At 47.6% G+C, this 20,860-nt stretch overlaps 1 protein-coding gene across 2 annotated transcripts in view; it reads right to left on the bottom strand.

The window, feature by feature from the left end:
• Positions 1–20,860, bottom strand: part of HDAC3 (histone deacetylase 3) — a 153,646-nt gene that overhangs the window by 48,393 nt on the left and 84,393 nt on the right. For both annotated transcript variants that reach the window (XM_075342248.1, XM_075342249.1), the window contains 3 exons: positions 16,666–16,746; positions 14,730–14,803; positions 1,013–1,077 (listed from right to left, as the gene is read on the bottom strand). In XM_075342248.1, the coding sequence (XP_075198363.1) occupies positions 1,013–1,077; positions 14,730–14,803; positions 16,666–16,746 (220 nt within the window). The remainder of the gene's footprint in view (positions 1–1,012; positions 1,078–14,729; positions 14,804–16,665; positions 16,747–20,860) is intronic.

Here is a 20,860-nt window from a genome sequence, read left to right as displayed (position 1 = left end):
TTCCAAAGAAAGAAAAAAAATCATGAGAATGCATGTGTGGATGTATGCCTCCTGAACACAAAGCGATAAAACTGGCTGGGACTGGCTCACCAGGGGGTGTATAAGCTCAGAGGGAGGAGCTACACTTTTAAGTGTAGTACTTTGTGTGTCCTCCGGAGGCAGAAGCTAAACACCCAAGGTCTGGGTCTCCCAAAGGCACGATAAAGAAAATGGGGTTAGATACAGAGTGTACCACATACATGACAATTTGGGTTAGATACAAAGTGTACCACAAATACTACATGATGGGGTTAGGGTGTTCTACACACAATGGAGTTAGATACAGAGTGTTCCCCACACCATCTACACGCAATGAAGTTACATACAGTGTACCACACACACACACACACACACACACACAAGATGGGGTTAGCTATAGCGTGTACCACACATACACACTGCATCAAACAAATTGGTCTGCACGGCTGTCGTCCCAGCAGGATTAAGATACAGAAGAAAGAATGCAGTTTGCTGAAGACAGATTGAATGAATGGCCAAATGTACAGAGACATTTTTGATAAAAATCTGCTTTAACCTATCAAGAAACGAGGGTGGACATTTCAGCACGTCAATGATGCCAAACACAGACAAGGAAACTCTCTATTGGTTTCAGAGAAACTAAATCTGCTGAAATGGCCCAGCCGATCACCTGACCTGAATCCAATAGAAAATTTATGGAGGGAACTAAAGCTCAGAGTTTATAAAAGGAATACAATGGAACCTTCAGGATTTGAAGAGAGTATGTGTGGGAGAATGGTCCAAAATCACACCTGAGCAATGCAGGTGACTAGTTTCTCCATACAGGAGGAGTCTTGAAGCTGTCATCACCAACAAAGGCTTTTGAATAAGTATTAAACATGTCAGTAAGCATGTTAAATACTTTTTCCCTGTGTCATTTCTCATTATTACACATCACTAAATTCACAGACAGCTATGGATTAATTTATGGTTTAAAGTTATTTGTGCAGCTTACCCGTGCCCCCTTATACTCAGGTTAAAACATCCTAGTCTGTCACATCCGAGGGAGTCAGCACCGCACTGGAAGTTGAAAAAGAAGAATTCAGATTAGAAGAAACTCACTTTTCTACTAAATGACTTAGTGACTAAATGTAGAACTGGTGGAGGAAGGTTGAACTGGATGGACCTAGGTCATTTTTCAACCTAAGTAACTATGTAACTATGTAACTTTTAGAAGAACGTGGAGCTAGCTGATGGCTGGACTCTGCTAGGTATGATAATCATTTAACAAGAGCCCATAGTCTGAGAATATCTAGATGTGCTGTATCAAAAGAATTACCGTTTATAAAAAGGTAGTTAAAACAAAACCCCAAAACAATGGGGGAACATTGATTTAAAGGCAGCTACACAAATGCTCTAGAGTCAATGCTATCACCTTCTTTTTGATGAGAGGTTTTCAACTCTGCCCTAATTACCAATCTTAACTCCATGATGAAATTGGGAGACTCTTCACAGACCAGCTTTTTAATACGTGAGCAACAGTGTCTCTTCTGTCACAAGCTAGGTAACCCTTCTTTGCAAAGAGCACATCCTGTGTGTTTATTCTTTGTCACACACTTTATGGGCCTTTCCTAACAAGTAAAACAACAAGAATAATCCCATTATACAGTGAACCTTCATACAGGTCAATAACCACTCCATGGCTAGCAAGCTACCAGACTGATAAGGAGGCAGAATCATATCAACTGAGTGATTTCTTCAGGAGGCCGTAGATCCATCCCGATCCACTTTACTGCTGTTGCTTTGCTGGCTGATCTTACTCTCTCTACTGGTGTCCTGTTTACCACCAGTACGATTGCCGCTGCCAGCTCTTAATCACGAAACTGGAAGGAGTGCCAGAGTCTACTCGCTCTTCTGGTGGTCTCAAACACATGTTAGATGCAGGACTAGCCTTCCACGGCGTGCATCCCTCCAACTGAATGTCTCCTCCGAAAAATCCCTGAAGTGAATTAACACTTCCGGGTGAAAAGTCACTAGCGCTTGTCATCTGGGTGCGGCTACTCCAGAGCGTTCCTTGCATGCACAGACCTGGGAAGACAAGGCGGCTGGCAGATAAATAGAAATGCCGCCAACGCTGGCTGGCTGCACAGTCAGTATGCTCAATCAACCTCACTTCCAGGACCTCTGCTTTGACACAGGAGGCACACAACCACTATCGGAGGTGACCAGGCCAGGCTTGGGTAAGGATGTCTTCTTTCTCAATTCTGCAATCAGACACGCCAGATATAGGTTCCCCCTCCTGGACAGGAAACCAACAGATGCATGGGAGATGTTGTGCCCTTTTATTCTGTAGGTTTTATGTCTTTGATGGGCAGATCCCAACTCTTGGGCAAAAGTAAAAAAAATAAAAAAAAAACAACGGATTTTTGTATACTCACCGTAAAATAGTTTTCTCTTAGCCATCATTGGGGGACACAGGACCATGGGTGTTATGCTGCCTATCCATAGGAGGACACTAAGTAAATGCAAAAGCATAGCTCCTCCTCTGCAGTATACACCCCCTATCCGGGCCAGGCAACCTCAGTTTTAGTACACAAGCAGTAGGAGAAGAGAAAAAAAAAAACAGTAAAAACTTCTCAACAGAGTAACATGAGAAAAAAAAAAAAAAAAAAGAGTCATAACCAAATAAGGTACCAAGGCCCAATAGGGCAACAGGGTGGGTGCTGTGTCCCCCAATGATGGCTAAGAGAAAACGATTTTACGGTGAGTACACAAAAATCCGTTATTCTCTGACGCCTCATTGGGGGACACAGGACCATGGGACGTCCTAAAGCAGTCCATGGGTGGGTAAACAATAAACAACGCAACCCAAGGAGTAGGAACCAGTCCCAGATAGTGGAGTACCTATCTCAGTAGGTGCTCCTGGCTATCGTTTGCAGTATTTTCCTACCTAGGTTCGCCTCAGCCGAAGCCTGGGTATGGATTCAGTAATGCTTTGAAACAGTATGTAGGCAAGACCAGGTCGCAGCCTTACACCTCTGTTCCACTGAAGGCTGATGCCTAATGGCCCAAGGGGCGCCAACTGCTTGCGTGGAATAAGTCCGCAGCCCACTAGGAATGGGCTTGAGTTGCAAGCAGTAGACTTCCTGGATCGCAGAGCGAATCCAGCGAGCCAGCGTTGCCTGTGAAGCTGCCTGTCCTTTGTTAGGCCTTTCAGGAATGACGAACAAGGAGTCTATGTTCCTAAAGGGGCTGTCCTGGGTACGTAATATCTGAGAGCCCTCACAAGATCTAGCGAATGTAGAAACCTTTCCACCCTATGGACTAGGTGTGGACAAAAAGGAAGTCAGAACAATGTCCTCGTTCATATGAAACGGGGAAATAACCATCGGAAGAAAATCCGGAAGGGGGCGTAGAACCACCTTGTCCTGATGAAAGATCAGAAAGGGTTTGCGGCAATAGAGTGATGCCAGATCCGAAACTTGTCTGATGGACGTAAATCGCCACTAAGAATGTTACCTTCCAGGAGAGAAAAGAGCAAGAGAAGATTCCTTAAGAGGTTCAAAAGGGGACCTCTGGATACCGTCCAAAACGAGATTGAGGTCCCATGGGTCCAGCGACCGTTCATACAGGGAAACTAGATGGGAAACACCCTTGAGGAAAGTCTTGACTTGCGGATTGCAAGCTAGGCGGAATTGATAGAATATTGAGAGAGATGAAACCTGCCCCTTAAGGGAGCTGGGGGCCAACCCTTTTTGCAACCTGACTGCAAAAAAAAAAAAAAAAAATCAAGAATTCTGGGGATCGCCAGAGGCATAGGTTGGACATTAGATTCCCTGCACTGGAAAAGGAAAGTTTTCCACGTACGGTGGTAAATATGGGATGAAGGCCGGCTTTCGGGCACTGTACAAGGTGAAGATGACCGCAGGGGAGAATCTCCCTCTTTTTAAAGTCCAGGTCTCAATGGCCAGGCCGTCAGCTTCAGGGCTCTGGAGTTCTGATGGGAAATGGGCCCTTGGGTCAGCAAGTCTGGGATGCTTACGAGGTGCCATGAGCAACTGTACTAATTCAGCATACCAGGCGCACCTGGGCTAGTCCGGTGCTATTAGTATCACCGGGACTCCTTCTGCCTTGATCTTCCTGATTTCTTGCGGCAGCAGGGGCAGAGGCGAAAAACATGTAAGTTGGACTGAAACGACTTCAGGAGACTAGAGCATCCGCGCCAATGGACTGTGGGTCACGTGACCTGGCTAAGAACGCAGGTACCTTTGCGTTCAACCTTGAGGCCATTAGATTATTATTATTTATTATTATTTATTTGTAGAGCACCATTAATTCCACGTCTGGTGTACTCCAGTGAGTGCAGATGTGTGGGAACACTTCTGGGTGGAGAAACCACTCTCCGGCGGCCAGGCCTTGGCGACTTAGAAGGTCCGCCACCCAGTTTTCTACTCCCGGTATGTGTAACGTTGAAAACACAGACCCAGTCGATTCGGTCCAGGTGAGGATCCTGGGGACCTCGAGATAAGCTGTCTTGCTGCTGATACCTCCCTGCTGATTGACATAGGCCACAGCTGTTGCATTATCCAATTGGACCCGAATCAAATGACCTGCTAGCAGAAAAGGGGAATGACCTGAGCGCGAGAAGATCACGCTGATTTTCAGGATGATTTCTGGGAAGGGAAGACTCCTGGGGTGTCCAACGTCCCGAAGCAGTGTGGAGCCAGTACGCTGCTCCCCAGACTAAGAGTCTGGCGTCCGTGGTCAGGAGTAGCCAGTCCACTTGGGGGAGAAAAACTCCTTCTCGATATGGAAGAGGACTGAAGCCACCAGTAAAGCGCATACCTGACTGAAGGGGTCAGGTGAAAAGTTCGTCCAAGGAAAAGGGGCTCTTGTCCCAGGCAGCTAGAAGCGCAAGCTGCAGTGGGCGGTGGTGTTGCTAAGCGAGCAGCACTGCCTCTATAGCCGCCGCTATCGTACCTAGCACTCTCATACTGAATCGTATGAAGTGACAGGAGTACGTAGAGGGCAGTGTACCGCTTGTTGTAGAGCGGTCGCCTTGACTTGAGTGAGAAATATCAAGCCCCGAAGAGTGTCCAGGGACATGCCCAGGGAGGTGACGGATTTTGACGCGACCGGGGATGATTTGACTAGAGTCAGAAGCCGCCCTAAGCGGGATAGGTTGCCCACAGAGATCTGCACGCTGGTTGAGCCCTTGATGAGGAGGTCATCCAAGCAAGGCAGAACAGCCACTCTCCTGGCGTGAAGGGCACTCATGGCGGCCGCCATGACCTTAGTTAAGACCCTTGGTGCTGTGGCAGAGCCGAGGGTAGGGCCACAAATGAAAATAATAAGTCCTGAACCGCGAAGCGGAGAAACTTTGGTGAGCTGGAGCGGTGGGTATGTGCAGGTACGTGTCCCTGATAGCTAGGGAAGCAAGGAATTCTCCTTCGACCATAAAGGTAATAATGGACCCTAGGAAGTCCATTCTGAATCTCCTTACGTGCACATGTTTGCTCAGGTGTTAGAGGTCCAGGATGGGATGAACTGCCCAGTCTTTTTTTGGCGACCACGATAGGTATAGCCTTGAACCTCTCGCCGTCCGGAACAGGTACCATCACCCCCGCCGTTTGGAGGGAGTGGATTGCTGAGGAGAAGGCCTCGTGGTGTTTTGGAGCGTTTGAGGGGGTTTGAGAGAAAAGACTGACCAGGGGATCGGGTCCAGAATTCAATGTGGTAACCGGAAGACACAAGGTATCACACCCATTTGTGGTCTGAGGCGGCGGCCCAGATGGAGAAGAACGAGACTTCTCGGTCTTTGTCTAGACTGCCAGGACGAGGTGGACTCGGGGAGGGCTGAGAAGGTCGGGCCCTGCGTGTAAACATCCTGGGCTAGAGTTGGGGGAGAGAGGTAATCTTTTCCTCCCGCGGCGTCAGACAAAAAAAAAAAAAAAAAGCCTGTCCAGACGATCGGCAAACCATCGGTCTGGAAAGGAGTACTGTGAGAGGCTTCTTAGAGACCGAGTCCACTCTCCATTATCGGAACCAGAGGGCCTTATGGATGGCTATGGTATTTGAGGTGGCAATAACTGCGCAGGTAGCAGCGCCGTGGAAGGCCTGCATGAGGTACTCCGCCGCCGCAGCAATGTGAACAGTTACATCTGTGAGGGTCTGAGGAAAACTGGTAGTCCTGGTGCCCCGTGCGACCCAGACGGAAGGGGAGAGGGACCCGCGGCCTCGAGGCAGAGCGATCGAGCTGCTCCACTTGTCTGTCTGTCGGGTCCTTGAAGGAGGATCCATCAAGTAAAAAAGACAGGAGGGTCCTTCAGGCAGGCAGAAGCCTGGTGAGGGTCCACCGACAGCTAAGCCAAAGGGGTACCGGGACTCCATGAGTTTACGGATACCGAAGCGGCGTCAAAAAGCTCTTTTTTTTTTTTTTTTTTTTAAGTTTCTTCACCCTTTTAAAGGAGACCGCAGGATCAGTAGTAGTGGATGGGAGACCTTCCACATGCAGAGTTTTGGTAGATTGCTGCAATAAGGGAGTCCATCGCAGCTTGATCGCTCGGGGAGGTTGAAACCAAGGAATCATCCCGGTACAAACATCATTCCCCTTCCTCCGGCTTCTCAGAGACCGCGGAACATGTGGGAGAACCCCATCTGTGAACCCCAGAGGGAGACCCATGGGGGTCATGCCCTTTTTCTGATCTGCAAACGGTGAAGCAGAGGGCTGAATCTTATCAGAAGGACCCTCTATAGAGGTGTCATCAGGCTGCGTTCTGTCCAGGGGCCCCGAGGGGTGTAGGACGATGTTGCATAGCCAGCACCAGGTTCTGGGAACTGTGCCCATTCTGGGGGACTGGGAGCCGTAGGCTCTGGGCTGGCAGCGGTTGCTGCGGTGGTGGCGGGGGGGGCTACAAAGGCACCGGACTCACAGAAGGAAGAGGTGCTATCATCCCCTAGTAGCTCAGCGTGGCAGGATACATTAATAGTCTTATAGTTGTTGCTGTAGTTGTGCAGGGCATAAAACATGTGACTGCAGCCCCTGGCTGATGAGCCACAAACTCTGATTGTAATGAGGGAGCAATGCTCTGCAGAGTTAATATGTAAGTGAGGCTATAACTCATCCAGAACCCTGATGACCCTTTCCCCCTCCTGCGTCACAGTTCCTGTGGGAAGGAGGAAGCCAGCTCTGAGAGACGCCCACAGGCTCTGATCATAAGAGGGAGCAATGCTCTGCAGCAATGCTCTGCAGATCCTGTGTGAGGAGGGTTACACGCGCTTTCGTGAGGGAGCGTGGCTTATCGAGTGTCGTAGGGGGCAGGGCTTAGCTCTGACAAGGCGGCATGAGAAAATATAATAAACAAAAAAATGGTGGGAAGGGACTCCTCTTCCCCCCTCCAGCCCTGTACAACAATGGTGGACAGAAAAACCTCTATAAGGGTATGTGCGCACGTTGCTTTTTACCTGCTTTTTTGCTGCTTTTTCTTCTGCGCTGTTTAATGCCAAAATGGATGTGTTCTTCTATTCAAGCAAAGTCTATGGGAATTTGGGTTTCTTGTTCACACTATGTTGTTCAAAATGCTTCCTTTTTGTGGCAGAACTTTGGTCAAAAACTCAGCTTTGCAGTGCAAAACCCAAATGGCAAAAACAATTGACATGTTGCTTCTTTGAAAAGCTGAGTTTTTGACCAAAGTTCTGCCACAAAAAGGCAGCATTTTGAACAACATAGTGTGAACAAGAAACCCAAATTCCCATAGACTTTGCTTGAATAGAAGAACACATCCATTTTGGCATTAAACAGCGCAGAAGAAAAAGCAGCAAAAAAGCAGGTAAAAAGCAGGTAAAAAGCAGGTAAAAAGCAGGTAAAAAGCAACGTGCGCACATACCCTTAGTGTACCGCAGCTGCGGGTGCACTTAGTCCAGGGAGTTGTCCCCTCCCCCCGCCACAGGTGGAAAGCTCTGCAGGTGTTTGCAATCACAGCCCATGTGCATCCAGTCAGTGTTACCTTTGCTCCAGTTTCCTGTCAGGGAACCAGTGTGCAGATTCTGATGCCTGCTGTGCCCGGTCACAGAACGTGTATCAACTCAGAGCCTGCCAGAGGGACTGAAAAATGCTCTGGGGCTCTCGAAAAATCGGAATTATCTCACCTCAGCTCCTGTGGAGATGGCAGTCTGGTCACGCTGGTGCGGAGTGAATATCAACTCAGAGCCTGCAAGAGGGGCTGAGGAAGTTTTCATCTGCTCTGGGCTCTGGAAAATCAGTGCCATGAGACCTGTCGTCCAGTGAGTAACAGCCCAGGATCCAACGCCGCAGGAGGTGGTACGGGGAGGCAACACTCCGCGTTCCCGCCTGTTGATGGTTTTGGGAGATCGGTCCCCGAAGGAACCGTCGCCCTCTAAAAACAAAAAAATCTTGCTGCAGTAGTCTCCAGAGATGTGCCTCCTATAGACACTAAGCTAAAACTGAGGTTGCCTGGCCCGGCCAGGGGGTGTATACTGCAGAGGAGGAGCTATGCTTTTGCATCTACTTAGCGTCCTCCTATGGATAGGCAGCATAACACCCATGGTCCTGTGTCCCCCAATGAGGTGTCAGAGAAATATCTAAATATAATAATAATGGAGTTTTTGGTTTGGCTTCTTTTCCTAAGTTATCAAAGCTTGTTAAAGGAACGAGCTGTCATTTCTTAGATGCCATTTGAGGTGCATAAGATATTTTGATATCAAACAGGATAATTCATATTAGATTTTGACAGAACTCTTACAGACACAATGATGGCAAGAAGGGAATTTTGTTTACTTACCGTAAATTCCTTTTCTTCTAGCTCCAATTGGGAGACCCAGACAATTGGGTGTATAGCTATGCCTCCGGAGGCCACACAAAGTATTACACTAAAAGTGTAAAGCCCCTCCCCTTCAGCCTATACACCCCCCGTACTGCTACGGGCTCATCAGTTTTGGTGCAAAAGCCAGAAGGAGGAAAAAATTATAAACTGGTTTAAAGTAAATTCAATCCGAAGGAATATCGGAGAACTGAAACCATTTAACATGAACAACATGTGTATACAAAAAGCAGGGGCGGGTGCTGGGTCTCCCAATTGGAGCTAGAAGAAAAGGAATTTACGGTAAGTAAACAAAATTCCCTTCTTCTTTGTCGCTCCTAATTGGGAGACCCAGACAATTGGGACGTCCAAAAGCAGTCCCTGGGTGGGTAAATAATACCTCATAATAGAGCCGTAACGGCTCCGTCCTACAGGTGGGCAACTGCCGCCTGAAGGACTCGCCTACCTAGGCTGGCATCTGCCGAAGCATAGGTATGCATCTGATAGTGTTTCGTGAAAGTGTGCAGGCTCGACCAGGTAGCTGCCTGACACATCTGCTGAGCCGTAGCCTGGTGTCGCAAGGCTCAGGACGCTCCCACGGCCCTGGTAGAATGGGCCTTCAGTCCTGAGGGAACCGGAAGCCCCGAGGAACGGTAAGCTTCGAGAATTGGTTCTTTGATCCACCGAGCCAGGGTTGATTTGGAAGCTTGTGTCCCTTTACGCTGGCCAGCGACAAGGACAAAGAGAGCATCGGAGCGGCGCAGGGGCGCCGTACGAGAAATATAGATTCTGAGTGCTCTCACCAGATCTAACAAGTGCAAATCCTTTTCACATTGGTGAACTGGATGAGGACAAAACGAGGGTAAGGAGATGTCCTGATTGAGATGAAAAGTGGGCAAGGCAAATGGCCAGGGAGAAAACGCCTGAGCAGAGCACCACGACAGGAATATTTTCCACGTCCTGTGGTAGATCTTGGCGGACGTTGGTTTCCTAGCCTGTCTCATAGTGGCAATGACCTCTTGAGATAATCCTGAAGACGCTAGGATCCAGGACTCAATGGCCACACAGTCAGGTTGAGGGCCGCAGAATTCAGATGGAAAAACGGCCCTTGAGACAGCAAATCTGGTCGGTCTGGCAGTGCCCACGGTTGGCCGACCGTGAGATGCCACAGATCCGGGTACCACGACCTCCTCGGCCAGTCTGGAGCGACGAGGATGGCGCGGCGGCAGTCGGCCCTTATCTTGCGTAACACTCTGGGCAACAGAGCCAGAGGAAGAAACACATAAGGAAGCTGAAACTGCGACCAATCCTGAACTAAGGCGTCTGCCGCCAGAGCTCTGTGATCTTGAGATCGAGCCATGAATGTTGGGACCTTGTTGTTGTGCCGTGACGCCATTAGGTCGACGTCCGGCATCCCCCAGCGGCAACAGATCTCCTGAAACACGTCCGGGTGAAGGGACCATTCCCCTGCGTCCATGCCCTGGCGACTGAGAAAGTCTGCTTCCCAGTTTTCTACGCCCGGGATGTGAACTGCGGATATGGTGGATGCTGTGGCTTCCACCCACAGCAGAATCCTCCGGACTTCCTGGAAGGCTTGCCGACTGCGTATCCCACCTTGGTGGTTGATGTAAGCCACCGCTGTGGAGTTGTCCGACTGAATTCGGATCTGCTTGCCTTCCAGCCACTGCTGGAACGCTTTTAGGGCAAGATACACTGCCCTGATCTCCAGAACATTGATCTGAAGTGAGGACTCTTGCTGAGTCCACGTACCCTGAGCCCTGTGGTGGAGAAAAACTGCTCCCCACCCTGACAGGCTCGCGTCCGTCGTGACCACCGCCCAGGATGGGGGTAGGAAGGATTTCCCTTTTGATAATGAGGTGGGAAGAAGCCACCACCGAAGGGAAGCTTTGGTTGCTTGAGAGAGGGAGACGTTCCTGTCTAGGGACGTCGGCCTCCTGTCCCACTTGCGTAGGATGTCCCATTGAAGAGGACGCAGGTGAAACTGCGCGAAAGGGACTGCTTCCATTGCTGCCACCATCTTCCCCAGGAAGTGCATGAGGTGCCTCAAGGGGTGTGACCGACCTTGAAGGAGAGATTGTACCCCTGTGTGTAGTGAACGCTGTTTGTCCAGCGGAAGCTTCACTATCGCTGGAAGAGTATGAAACTCCATGCCAAGATATGTCAGTGATTGGACCGGTGTCAGATTTGACTTTGGAAAATTGATGATCCACCCGAAACTCTGGAGAATCTCCAGAGTAACGTTGAGGCTGTGTTGGCATGCCTCTTGAGAGGGTGCCTTGACCAGCAGATCGTCTAAGTAAGGTATCACTGAGTGATCCTGAGAGTGGAGGACCGCAACTACTGTAGCCATGACCTTGGTGAAAACCCTTGGGGCTGTCGCCAGGCCGAACGGCAGTGCCGCGAACTGAAGGTGTTCGTCTCCTATGGCGAAGCGCAAGAAGCGCTGATGCTCTGCAGCAATCGGTACGTGGAGATAAGCATCTTTGATATCGATCGATGCAAGGAAATCTCCTTGGGACATTGAGGCGATGACGGAGCGGAGGGATTCCATCCGGAACCGCCTGGCCTTTACGTGTTTGTTGAGCAGTTTTAGGTCCAGGACAGGACGGAAAGACCCGTCCTTCTTTGGAACCACAAACAGGTTGGAGTAGAAACCGTGACCCTGTTGCTGAAGAGGAACCGGGACCACCACTCCTTCTGCCTTCAGAATGCCCACCGCCTGCAGAAGAGCCTCGGCTCGCTCGGGAGGCGGAGATGTTCTGAAGAATCGAGTCGGAGGACGAGAGCTGAACTCTATCCTGTAACCGTGAGACAAAATGTCTCTCACCCAACGGTCTTTTACTTGTGGCAGCCAGGTGTCGCAAAAGCGGGAGAGCCTGCCACCGACCGAGGATGCGGTGTGAGGAGGCCGTAAGTCATGAGGAAGCCGCCTTGGTAGCGGCACCTCCGGCGGTCTTTTTAGGGCGTGATTTAGACCGCCATGCGTCGGCGTTCCTCTGATCCTTCTGAGGCCTTTTGGACGAGGAGAATTGTGACCTGCCCGCACCCCGAAAGGACCGAAACCTCGACTGTCCCCTCCTCTGTTGGGGTGTTTTTGGTTTGGCTTGGGGTAAGGATGTTTCCTTTCCCTTGGATTGTTTGATGATTTCATCCAATCTCTCACCAAACAAACGGTCGCCAGAAAATGGCAATCCAGTTAAGCACTTTTTTGGAAGCCGAATCTGCCTTCCATTCCCGCAGCCACAAGGCCCTGCGTATTACCACCGAATTGGCGGCTGCAACCGCCGTACGGGTCGCAGAGTCCAGGACAGCATTAATAGCGTAGGACGCAAATGCCGACGTTTGAGAGGTTATGGACGCCACCTGCGGCGCAGACGTACGTGAGTGCGTCAATTTGCGCCTGACCAGCTGAGATAGCTTGGAGTGCCCATACGGCTGCGAATGCTGGAGCAAAAGACACGCCGATAGCTTCATAGATGGATTTCAACCAGAGCTCCATCTGTCTGTCAGTGGCATCCTTGAGTGAAGCTCCATCTTCCACTGCAACTATGGATCTAGCCGCCAGTCTGGAGACAGGAGGATCCACCTTGGGACACGGAGTCCAGCCCTTGACCACGTCAGGGGGAAAAGGGTAACGTGTATCCTTAAGGCGCTTGGAAAAACGCTTATCTGGATAAGCTCGGTGTTTCTGGACTGCCTCTCTGAAGTCAGAGTGGTCCAGAAACATACTCTTTGTACGCTTGGGAAACCTGAAACGGAATTTCTCCTGCTGAGAAGCTGACTCCTCCACTGGAGGGGCTGAGGGAGAAATATCCAACATTTCATTGATGGACGCAATAAGATCATTCACTATGGCGTCCCCATCAGGAGTATCAAGGTTGAGAGCGGCTTCAGGATCAGAATCCTGATCAGCTACCTCCGCTTCATCATACAGAGAGTCCTCTCGCTGAGACCCTGAACATTGTGATGATGTCGAGGGAATTTCATAGCGAGCTCGCTTAGTCGGTCTGGGGCTGCGGTCCGTGTCAGAGACCTCACCCTGGGATCCATGAGACACCCCGGGAAGACATTGCTGTTCCAACTGAGGGGAACCAGGGGACAATGATACCACAGTGCCCCTGGCTTGAGATGCCGGCCTGGACTGCAAGGCTTCTAATATCTTAGCCATAGTCTCAGAAAGTCTTTCAGTAAAAACTGCAAACTCCGTCCCTGTCACCTGGACAGTGTTAACAGGTGGTTCTCCCTGGGCCACCCCTAGCAGAGGCTCCGGCTGAGAAAGTGCCACAGGGGCCGAGCATTGCACACAATGAGGGTCAGTGGAACCTGCCGGCAGTATAGCCGTACATGCTGCACAGGCAGCATAGTAAGTCTGTGCTTTGGCACCCTTGCTATTTGTGGACGACATGCTGTTGTCTCCTCTGAGCAATACAGAAGGGTAAATAGCCACAAATCAACAGTGCACCATACAGTGTAAAGTATAGTCTATAATCATATAATCTATAAGTACACTTCTGCACTAGTGGGGCCAGCACCACAGGTGCTGCTTACCGCCTGCGCAAAGCGTTTGTGTGGGCACCAGAATTCCTGCCTGGGTCTCTTTGAGCTTGTCTCTCCTCTCCAGCGTTAGATCTGAGAGGAATGGCTGCCAGCGTCCTGAGGAGAGGAGGGGGCCGTGGGCGTGACCCAGAAAAGTGCGGGAACTGGTGCCCCACTGTGCAGAGTGAGGGGGGTGGAGTATGCAAAGCATGCTCCAGCCCTCAGTGCTGCCGACCTGTACAGCGTCCCGCCCTTCCCCTGACTGGCAGGGCTGGGGGCGGGAAAAGAATGAGACTAGGCCGCAGAAGCCGGGGACTATAGTTATAAGCGCGGCCGCCGTATAAGCGCGGTCGGCGCGGAAGTCCCCGGCGCACTAACAGTCCCAGCTGCGCCGCAGTGATAACCATGGCAGCGGCGGTCAGCGCGGCAGTCCCCCTACACAAATACACTCAGCGACGCTGAAGTGTATAGTGGCACAAATGCAGCCAGCGCTGCTGTCCCCGGTGCACTAGCACACCCAGCAATGCTGGAGTGTTGCTGTGCGCGGTCCCCACGGGGACACAGAGTACCTCCAAGTAGCAGGGCCATGTCCCTGAACGATACTCGGCTCCTATCCAGCAGGGTCCTCAGGAGCTGTGGATGGAGCACGGTCTCCTGTGCCTGGAGACCGATGGGATCCCACTTCACCCAGAGCCCTAATTGAGGGATGGGGAAGGAAAGCAGCATGTGGGCTCCAGCCTCCGTACCCGCAATGGATACCTCAACCTTAACAACACCTCCGACAAGAGTGGGGTGAGAAGGGAGCATGCTGGGGGCCCTGTTATGGGCCCTCTTTTCTTCCATCCGACATAGTCAGCAGCTGCTGCTGACTAAGCTGTGGAGCTATGCGTGGATGTCTGACCTCCTTCGCACAAAGCATAAAAACTGATGAGCCCGTAGCAGTACGGGGGGTGTATAGGCTGAAGGGGAGGGGCTTTACACTTTTAGTGTAATACTTTGTGTGGCCTCCGGAGGCATAGCTATACACCCAATTGTCTGGGTCTCCCAATTAGGAGCGACAAAGAAATATATATCTAATAATAATTATATTATATTATAATATATATTTTTTTTTTTAGGGAAAGGGATGTGTTTCATTTTTTAAAAACCTTAATTTACATCTTTGTTAATATGGGAATATGAACCTGCCATCATCTGATGACTTTTTCTAGTACTGCAACACATATCTGTGTGTGCAGTACACTGTGTATGTATGTATACTGTGACGGGCACACTCTGGATAGCTTTGTGAATATCACATAGTGAATTTGCTATAAATTTACACAAAGACAGTGTTGTCAGGTGTGCAATCCTTACCTGAAGAACAATGCATGTTGGCTGATAGAAATCCACCACCTGTTTAATCACCGGCTGGAAGAGATGTCTATAACCTTTGAATGAAAAGAGAAAAGAAGAATACAAAGGATCAGATTGAGTAATGCACTAACTGAACATTAAAGGGGTGGTCCAAAACATTTTTTTTTTATTCTAACATCCTATGTAATGACAATCGAATCTAAAGTATATCACAAAAGTGAGTACACCACTCACATTTTTGGAAATATATCTTTTCACTGGACAACACTGATGATATGACACTTTGATACAATGTAAAGTAGTCAGTGTACAGCTTGTATAACAGAGTAAATTTGGTGTTCTCTAAATAACGCAACACACAGCCATTAATGTCTAAACCTCTGCCAACAAAAGTGAGTACACCCCTAAATGAAATTGGCAAACTCTGGCCAATAAGCCACTTTTCCTCCCCAGTATCGTGAGACTCATTAGTGCTAGAAGGTCCCAGGTGTTAATGGGAAGCACGTGTGTTACATTTGGTGTTCTCTCACACACTCTCTCATACTGGTCACTGGAAATGCAACATGGCTCCTCATGGCAATGAATTCTCTGAGGATCTAAAAAAAAAAAAAAAAAAAAAAAAAATTGCTGAATTGCTGTTCTACATAAAGATGGCCTAGGCTATAAGAAGATTGCCATTACCTTGGAGGGAAGTCTTTTCTAAAGATGATGCACAAGAAAGCCTACACATAATCTGCTGAAGACAAGCAGATGGTGACAAGCGTGTGTGGCGGCAACCAGGTGAGGAGTACAAAGACAAGTGTGTCTTCCCTACAGTCAAGCATGGTGGTGGGAGTGTCATGGTTTGGAGTTGCCATACCATATGGGGAGCTACGGTTCATTGAGGGAATCATGAACACCAAACACGTACTGTGACATAATGCATAATGAAGCAGAGAGTGATCCCCCTCGCTTCATAAACTGGGCGGCCGTAGGGCAGTATTCCAACATGATAAGAAGCCGAAACCCATCTCACCCACTGCCTTACTAAAGAAACTAAAAAGGTACTTGCCTGACCAAGCATGTCTCTAGACCTAAACCCTATTGAGCATCTGTGGGACATTCTCAAATGGAAGGTGGAGAAGTGCAAGGTCTCCAACATCCACCTGCTCCATGTCGTCGTCATGGAGGATGGAAGAAGACTCTAGCGGCTCCTGTGAAGCTCTAGTGAACTTCATGCCCAAGAGAGTTAAGGCATTGCTTGAAAATAATGGTGGCCACTCAGAATATTGACACTTTTGGAGGCACAATTTGGCCATTTTCACTTAGGGGTGTATTCACTTAATTGCCAACGGTTTTGACAATAATGACTAAGTGTTGAATTATTTAGAGGACACTGTTATACAAGCTGCACACTGACTAATTTTTATTGTATCAACGTGTCACATCTTCAGTGTTGTCCCAAGAAAAGATATATAAAATATTTAAAAAAAAAATGTGAAAGGTGTACTCACTTTTGTGATACTGTATTTTCTAATATGTTTTAATTAAACTATAACAACTTCCTTTTTGATGACTATTTGAGAATCTCAGTTAATGCTGGGATACTCAAAGTCATCATGGGGCAAAAAAAAAAGTAGTAAAAGCAGTCAGTACATTAAAAAATAGATTTAATTGTGGCATTAAATAGATCGGCATTTATGATAAAAATTTAATTTGGTTTTTGGACCACCCCTCCATGCAGTTACCCCTACTACATGGGCAAGCTGGTGGGAATAGTCATATAAGATAAAATCTTCCCACATAAAGGACCAGTGTTGCCCCAAAAAAAACTAATAAGACTCAAACTTTTATTTTTCTAGAGTTTGAAAATGAAGGTGTCATCTGTTCGCCAAATATTTTTTGCAAATGAGGCCCCAAGTGTCTTTCACCCAGTATTTATCTGGTTAGTCCTTACTTTGATCATCGATGCCATCTCTTAATGGGACGTTCAGACAGTAATACCTCCCACTTTCAGCGCCAACCTCATACATGTCACCTGAAACAAGACAGTGTTAGATAAAAAGGGTGTAATGTACCTGTTTTAATGAAAATGTAATAAAAAACCCACACAATCCTACATAACACACAATCCTCCCAGTTAATATGGCTCTGCCGCTGCATAAATACTCAAAACACTATTTCTCTGTGCTGGCTGAGCTGTAGAAAAATACAACCCTGATTTTCTTTCCCTTAATTGTAGAAATACAGTTCATAGTAGTGGGAAAGCAGAGTTAGGCCTTGTGCGCACACTGCATTTTTACCCGCTGTTTTGCTGCAGAAAATTCTTGAGAAATGTTTGTAACCTTTCTGCAGACATTTCCCAGCAAAACCTATGGGGAAAAAAATAGCTGTGCGCACACTGCGTTTTTTTCTCCAGAACATTCTTTCTGCAGAATTTCTTGAGAAAATTTCTTGAGAAAATGTGCATGTGACTTCTTTTCCCGCAGGTACCCGCGGTATTTCACTCCATTCACTGTAATGTAATCCCGAAGTACCGCGGGTATACCACAGGTAACAAATGATGTGCGGTATACCCCCGGTATAGCCGCAGTTTACCTACGGTAATGTTCATCACTGCCCTGCGGTTTGAAGGGAAGTGATGTCATTATGACAGGAAGAGGAAGCGGAGCAGAGAACACACACACACACACACACACACACACACACATCACAGACACAGTAAACACACATTGTACTCACACACATACATCGAAATCAAACGGACATATAAAAATAAAAGAAAGTGGGCTCCGCCGTATTTTTACCTTCCAGCCGAGGTAAACACACAGCGGCAGCCCGGTATGCTCAGGCTGGGGAGGGCGACGGGCAGGGTTAATGCCCCCACCCTCCCGCAGCCGAGAATATCAGTCCGCTGCTGCCCCGGGACTGTCGCATGCATTGTACGGCAGTCCCTGCTCTTCCAGATTGCAGTGATGCGGTGGCAATCCAGGTAATAAGGAGTTAAATGGCAGCGGATCGCTGCCATTTAAGTCTCGGCTTAATCATGGCACAGTCTATGAGACACCTTTCATGATTAACCCGTAAGTAAAATGAAAAAAAAAAAAAAAAAAAAAACACACACACACACACACACACACACACACACACACACACACACACACACACACACACACACACACACACACACACACACACACACACACACACACACACCGAAAAATCCTTTATTTTAAATAAAACAACAAAAAAGCCCCTCTTTCACCCCTTTATTACACACCCCAAACACACAGCTTCGGCGTAATCCACGGAGGTCCCACGACGCTTGCAGACTGATCCAGCCGCGTCTGACACACTACGGAATGCAGTCTCGCAATGAGACTACAGAGGTAATTACAGGTCATTTCTCACGGCCAGTAATGTGAACAACACATTACCGCTCGGGAATACTGCAGTGATCTGTCCTCTATCTTTCTATTTATCTATCTCAGAAGAAAATTACTTGTTTTTTTTTTTTCCTCTTTCTCAATGTGCTTTATTGCATTGAATGCTAATGGTAAAATCCGCGGGGACCAACTTGCGGTAAATCTGCGGTAAAATCCGTGGCGAAACCACAACAAATCGCATCAAAAACGCAGGTGCGGTTTTACCGCAGTTTTTACCGCGGGTGCGGGATTCTTTCAGAGGGTCCGTTTTTTTCTTAAGAAAATGGCACTTTCTAGTGCGCACATAGCCTTACAGTGGCTGTCACAGCGTGAGCATATCTGTAACCCAGCTTTCCCATTAAATAGAGCACAAAAAGTGAGGGGAGTAAGGTATAACTGCAATGTCAGTTTTAGAACTCCTTTGGATCTGGAATCTAATAAATCCAACTAACGGAATCCAAAAATTATCATAAATTAAAAACATTTCTATCAAAAGTAGAAAGGATGTGCTTTTATTTGCTGGATTGATAAGGGATTAGAGGAATAGACAGGGAACCCCAGGCAATGTACCCCTCAGTTGATACACCCAGTAAATAGACAGTAGTAGGGTCTGCATCATGAACAGAAAAATTAGTCTCTTTAAAGAGGACTTTTCAGTAAATTATTCAAGCTGAACTGTATACAAGATGTAATAGTGGCTTCAAAGCAAAAAAGTTAATTTTATCTTTCCCTTACAGAAATATTGGCAAACAAAGAATTTAGCACCTAATAAGTTAGCATCCATTTAGACTTAAAAGTAAATAAACGAAAACAAATTGCCTGACTTTTCACTGGGGATTGTGAAATTCTTCCCCCTGTATAATTCTGACCAATCATAAGCAGGCAACAACACTCAAAAGGAAAGAAAACCATGCCCCAACAATATCTAAAAAACCAACTCACAAAAAGATCAGATAGCAAAAATTGGTATAAGAAAATCTTTATTTAACAATAAAAAATGTAGAAGAAAAAGAGGGGGTGTAGTAACAGGGAGGATACACAAGATGGCGTACCAGAGCAGCTGAGAGCAGAGAAGTGTGCAACGTTATGTAGAAGCCACAGAGCAACATTATTAAAGAATAAAGGGGAAGCCAACAAGTATCATTGAATTATATTCAGGCACAATCCCAAGGCAAAAAAGTACAAAGGGCATCAAACAGTGGCAATCAAGTATTAGCAATAAGCACACATACTCACAGCTGGAATGGCGCCAAGTCCCACCCATTTTTTTTTTCTTCTACATTTTTTATTGTTAAATAAAGATTTTCTTATACCAATTTTTGCTATCTGATCTTTTTGTGAGTTGGTTTTGTGTATTGACATAGATCAGAATATCCATTTTATTTATGAGTAAATGGGTGGTGGTACTTTTTCCTTATGTTAGGAGACCACCTTACTACATATAATTCCCATATTATTCATATCTTACCAAGGTTGATTTTCGGTGTTTTCCCAACAATATCTAGTAGAGCAAGTTTTTCAATGTGGGATATGTAATGAAAAGCTCTGATTTCCTGGTCTAACCTCCTGCATAAGTTAGTATGGAAGAGTGGCAGTGCAGCAGTTTAGCTGTGCCACATTGCAAACCCTTAATCAGCTCTCCTGATTACGGAGTTTGTCATTAGTCACACTTAAGAGTTTTTGGAGCACAGCAGACTTAACTACTCTGCAGTAAGATCAGACTGTCATTACCTCTTAGGCTCCTTTCAGATTGCGTTTTTCCCTACGTCCACAGGTCCCGCCGGAGCATCCATCCGAACCGCCCCTCCCCCACTCTGCAAAGCGTGTTCCGGAAGCATGCGCCGGCAGGGCCATTCACTGTAATGGAGCACACTGCGTTAGCGTGTGCTCTGTTTTGTGCCATTTTTGCACATATACGTTTTCTGCAGACGGACACACGAACTTAGTCGACATCATTCGGGTGTCCGTCTGCAGAAAACGTATATGTGCAAAAATGGCACAAAACTGAGCACACGCTAACGCAGTGTGCTCCATTACAGTGAATGGCCCTGCCGGTGCATGTGTGTGGAACACGCTTTGCAGAGTGGGGGAGGGGCGGTTCGGACGGAAGCTCCAACGGGACCTGTGGACGTAGGGAAAAACGCAATCTGAAAGGAGCCTTACACAGGTGCAGTCTGTTTTGGACTACACTTGCGTGATATGTAATCTCTCTGCTGTGAGAGAGGGTTGACATTATAAACTGAGCTCTTATCCCTGGACAGTCCCTGTTGGGGAGGGGCAATACAGCAGATCTGACCATGATATTAGGAGAGATGACATAAGGATTTGTAATGTGACACAGCTAAACTCAGCTGTGCTGCATCTTCCCTCATAAGGACCTTGTCTGAAATGTGTGAGTCTTCCCTACTTTCTAATCATGCAGGAGGTTAGACCAGGAGATCAGAACTGTATCATTACATCTCTCTCACTGAAAAATCTGCTGTGTGCTATGGTGGGGGGGTTCTTATTTCCTCCGAGCATTGCTGCCTGCTTATGATTGGTCAGGATCATACAGGGAGAAGAAGTACACGCCCAAAGTGAAAGCTATCAGATTTTTTTATTTTTTATGCCTAACTGGGTGTTAGCTCTTTAAGTGCCAAACAAACTCAATGTTTTATTCACCCGGCAGCCATTAATACATCCTGTGTCTTATTCAACATGAAACATTTAGTGACAGGTCCTCTGTGT

The sequence above is a fragment of the Anomaloglossus baeobatrachus genome, chromosome 4, assembly GCF_048569485.1.
Source record: "Anomaloglossus baeobatrachus isolate aAnoBae1 chromosome 4, aAnoBae1.hap1, whole genome shotgun sequence".
Lineage (NCBI taxonomy): Eukaryota > Metazoa > Chordata > Amphibia > Anura > Aromobatidae > Anomaloglossus > Anomaloglossus baeobatrachus.
This window is presented reverse-complemented; position numbering and strand designations above follow the sequence as displayed.